Here is a 4,052-nt window from a genome sequence, read left to right as displayed (position 1 = left end):
ACCTCTAGCAATTACGGAGGTCAGCATAGTTATCAGCAGTCCTATGGTGGTGGTCATTATCAGCAGCAGCCACCTCAACAGTCGCACTCCTATGCCCAGCAGTCCTACTACGGACAACCGCAGTCTTATGCTGCCGCACCAGGAGCCCCCAACGCCCCTCGCCAGGCCCCGTACGGCGCCGCCGCCGCCGCCGCCATTCCGCAGTACTACACCAGCGACTATGTTCCCAAAGGAGGCGGAGCCAGCGGCAGCAGCAACGTCGGCAACGGAAACGCCGCCGCCGCGGACAAGTACCGCCAGCAAAATTACAAGCGCTACTAGACATCAAAACCTTTGTACAAAACGCTAGCAATCTCCCCTCTTATTTTGCAATGCAAGTACAATTCTTTCTTTTTCTTTTTTTTTGCCACAGCACACGCCTCCTCTTCTATTGAATTCTAAACAATGTCTCAACTCTTATGAATTTTCAGGCAGTGCGCTACACATAGGATATAATATCTCTGTCTTTTCATTTTTCAACACCTTTTTTTGCACCTCCTTTTACTACCCAATTGTTTCTCAATTACTCACCAGGATGACTAATATGTATTCATTCACTGAACAGGTGGTGGTGGCGATGGCGGTAGTAGCCAATGATGATGATGATGAACAATAGGATATGACAATTATTACATTTTGTTTATTCATTTCACTCTTATCTTTTTGTTGATAATAATCCCTCCTCACTTACTCAAAGAAACAAAAAATAACCTCAAATACAAAACTGGTACAACACATGCTCTTCTTCTTTTTTCGCCTTTATTTTCCGAGACTAAAAGTTTCACCGGATTGGCACTTCTTCTACTAATGTAAAATGCGTGTGTGTTTGATAAAATAGAAATAAAGTCCTCGATTTTTGAACTCCTCAAACTCCTCAAATTCAGGCGGCATTATTCAGGTCCTCCTGACTCTCCGCCTCCTCCACCGTGTTCAGCGACTTTAGCTTCAGGTCGAGGACCAGCTTCTCTCGCTTAAACTGCTCCTCGTAGGTCTCACGCTCGCGAATCAGCGTCGGGTGGCCGTCGTGGATCATCACCTCGGCCGGTTTGTTCCGCGTGTTGTAGTTGCTCGTCATTGAGGAGCCTAAAAAGGAGAGGGAAAAAATTTTAGAAAAAAAATTCAACATAAAAAATAAGCTTACCATAAGCACCAGCATCGACAATGATGACGTAGTCACCCGACTCCAGCTTCTGCCCCAGCACCAGGTCTCGGTGGAAGACGTCCGTCGTCTCGCAGATCGGCCCCGCCACGTTGTACTTGAACTCGGTGGTCAGGCCGGCGGAGGCCTCGTGGCCGCCCTTCAGCTGGCCGGGCACAATCGGGTGCTGTTGGCCGTACTGCAAAGAAAAAAGAGTGTAAAAAATTGTAATAATCAAGTTTAATAAAATAGTCAACTCACCAACGCCGTTCGCGCAAAATCGTTAAAACCCGCATCAACAATGGCCCAGGTGGCCGGTGGTCCGTGTCCATGTCCGTGTCCACCNGCGCCGTTCGCGCAAAGTCATTAAAGCCGGCATCAACAATGGCCCAGGTGGCCGGTGGTCCGTGTCCATGTCCGTGTCCACCATGGGAAGCCTTGCTCAGCGGGTTGCTGCCGATAAAGGACCCAGATCGGGGCGAGGAGGGCCCCGGCGAGGTGGACTGGTCATTCCTCACCGGCGGCGCCTTGACGTACTCCACCTTGGTCAGCAGCACCCCGCCGTCNATGTCCGTGTCCGTGTCCACCACCATGGGAAGCCTTGCTCAGCGGGTTGCTGCCGATAAAGGACCCAGATCGGGGCGAGGAGGGCCCCGGCGAGGTGGACTGGTCATTCCTCACCGGCGGCGCCTTGACGTACTCCACCTTGGTCAGCAGCACCCCGCCGTCGGCCACCAAACTGCGGCCCGGCTCGAGGACCATCTTCAGGCCGCGCTCGGTGATCGGCTTCGCCAGCCGTTCCACCCACTGCGGAATAGTGTCCGCCGCGGGCGTCTCCGAAACGTGCGCCGAGGCGCCGGAAATCTGCGCTGCAAAGCCTCCACCGAGGTTGATATGCTCCACGCAGATGCTCAGCTCCTGGCGCAGTTCATCAGCTAGGGCCAGTAGGCGATCTCGCGCCTCGATGAACGGCTCCAGCTTGTCAATGTTCGAGCCCAGGTGGCAGCTGATGCCCTTGATCTTCAGGCTGGCGCTCGCCTTCGCTCGGCTGTAGATGGCCACCGCCTCGCCGATCGGTACGCCAAACTTGTGCCCGCCGCTGCCTGTGAGAATGTTCGGGTGGGAGAGGCCTTCCCCCGGGGAAGAGGATTAGCATTTGAAAAGTTCCTAAAGTTAACTAAAACCTAGGTTAAAAAAAGCCCCCCAACCACTCACCATCCAAATTCAGCTCCGGATTAACGCGAATGGAGATGTTCTGCATCTTATTGTGGCGACTGGCCACCGCCTCAATCCGATCCAGCTCCTCCCAGCTCTCCACGTTGATGCACTGCACGTCGGCCTTCACCGCCACCGTCAGCTCCTCCACCGTCTTGCCGCAGCCGCTGAAGATGATCTTCGCGGGGTCGACGCCGGCGGCCAGACAGCGGGCAATCTCACCGCCGGAGACGACGTCAAAGCCGGCGCCTAGCTTGTAAAAAAGGTTCAAGAGGGCGAGGTTTGGGTTCGCTTTCACCGCATAGCAGAGCATAAAGTTCTTGACGTTCTTCAGCGAGCCGAGGTAGAGGCGGTAGTTGTCGACGAGGCGGTTGGCGTCGTAGACGTACAGGGGCGTGCCGTACTCTTCGGCGAGCTCCTTGAGGACGATGCCGCCTGAGAGAAAGAGGTTATGTGTTTTGAGATTTTTGAAGATTTTTTTTAGGACAAAGATGTACTTACCCACTTTGAGCTGGTCCTCGCCGTCGTAGGAGTAGATGTTGCGCTTGTCATTCCGCACCAGGTAGGCCTTCACGTCGCGACTGTCGGCGCTGAGGACGGTGCCCGAGAGGCGGCGAGAGAGGCGGCGAATGGAGCCCATAAAGCCGGAGCCCTCCTTGTTGTCGGTGCTGTCGGACATCTTGGCTTGGGTGTGGTTTTTGTTTAGAATCAAGGATGATATTGAAAGAGGTGAAGAGGATTCAGTTTGAAAGTGGTAATCAAGGGCAGTAAATGGAAGTGAATGAAGCGAAGTGGTTGTGATTTGGGCAAAAGTTGAAAGAGTAGGTGACGATGGCTGCAGTGAAATGGTTTGCAGTTTGGCGTTTGGCTCGGTTCGGCTTGGCTTGGCGTTTGGCTTGTCCGTTAGTTTGGCGTAGCAAAGAAATTTGACTTTGAGCAGCACTTTTTTATATGACTGACTGAAGCGCAGCACTGGGTAAATGAAAGTGAACCAGCACTGGCACTACCGTCACTTTCTGGTAGTGGTGATAGTGCGAAAGGGCGAAAAATAAGAAGAGATAACCGAATGAATCGACTCTTCGAATCACTGCTGTTTCATTGCTTCTTTCTTTCTTTTTTACACCATCTTCAGGCAGTCAGTTAGCACCAAAGACAAACACTGGGCGCACGTTGACGTACGTACCAGGCAGGCAGACAGGCAGTGCTAAAGACAGTGTAGTGTGTCTGCTGATAAGTTCCCAAAACTGCCTACAAAAATTGTCGAAGGTTGATAATGGACGCTGCTGATGATGATAGGACGGATGCTAATAATAATGGGCAGTGAAGAGGACTGGCTGATAAACAACGAACTGACTGGCTATGACTGCTGTGTGGCTGCAGTAGCGTACTACCAGATAATCAACTGACTGACTGACTGCTGCTGCTGATTGGCGATGAATAACATTTGGCTAGATGAGATGAAAGAAGAAAGAAGTCATCGAAAAGAAATAGATGGGAAAGTGAGAGTTAGACACCGAGCGATTGAGTGCAACTGTCAAAGCAGCCTGTCACACATCAACGGGCCGAATTACTAGTGGTAAACACCGCAATAAATAAAATGAAATAAAAAGCGACTCTTCGATCTGTTCTAAAGGACGCGACTGCAAATGATCGACTGCGC

At 51.9% G+C, this 4,052-nt stretch overlaps 1 protein-coding gene across 1 annotated transcript; it reads right to left on the bottom strand.

The window, feature by feature from the left end:
* Positions 1–919: 919 nt before the first annotated feature.
* LOC108380039 (diaminopimelate decarboxylase-like) lies at positions 920–3,071 on the bottom strand. Its single transcript, XM_017636405.1, has 5 exons — positions 2,894–3,071; positions 2,393–2,827; positions 1,859–2,307; positions 1,181–1,376; positions 920–1,122 (listed from the first exon to the last, which is right to left on the bottom strand). The coding sequence occupies exons 1-5, from the start codon at positions 3,069–3,071 to the stop codon at positions 920–922; spliced, it is 1,461 nt and encodes a 486-aa protein (XP_017491894.1).
* Between the last annotated feature and the right edge of the window lie 981 nt (positions 3,072–4,052).

Source organism: Rhagoletis zephyria, unplaced genomic scaffold (assembly GCF_001687245.7).
Source record: "Rhagoletis zephyria isolate East Lansing unplaced genomic scaffold, Rhagoletis_zephyria_1.1 Rzeph_scaffold_18023, whole genome shotgun sequence".
NCBI lineage: Eukaryota > Metazoa > Arthropoda > Insecta > Diptera > Tephritidae > Rhagoletis > Rhagoletis zephyria.
The sequence above is the reverse complement of the archived record's forward strand: the minus strand, read 5'-3'. Positions and strand labels throughout refer to the sequence as shown.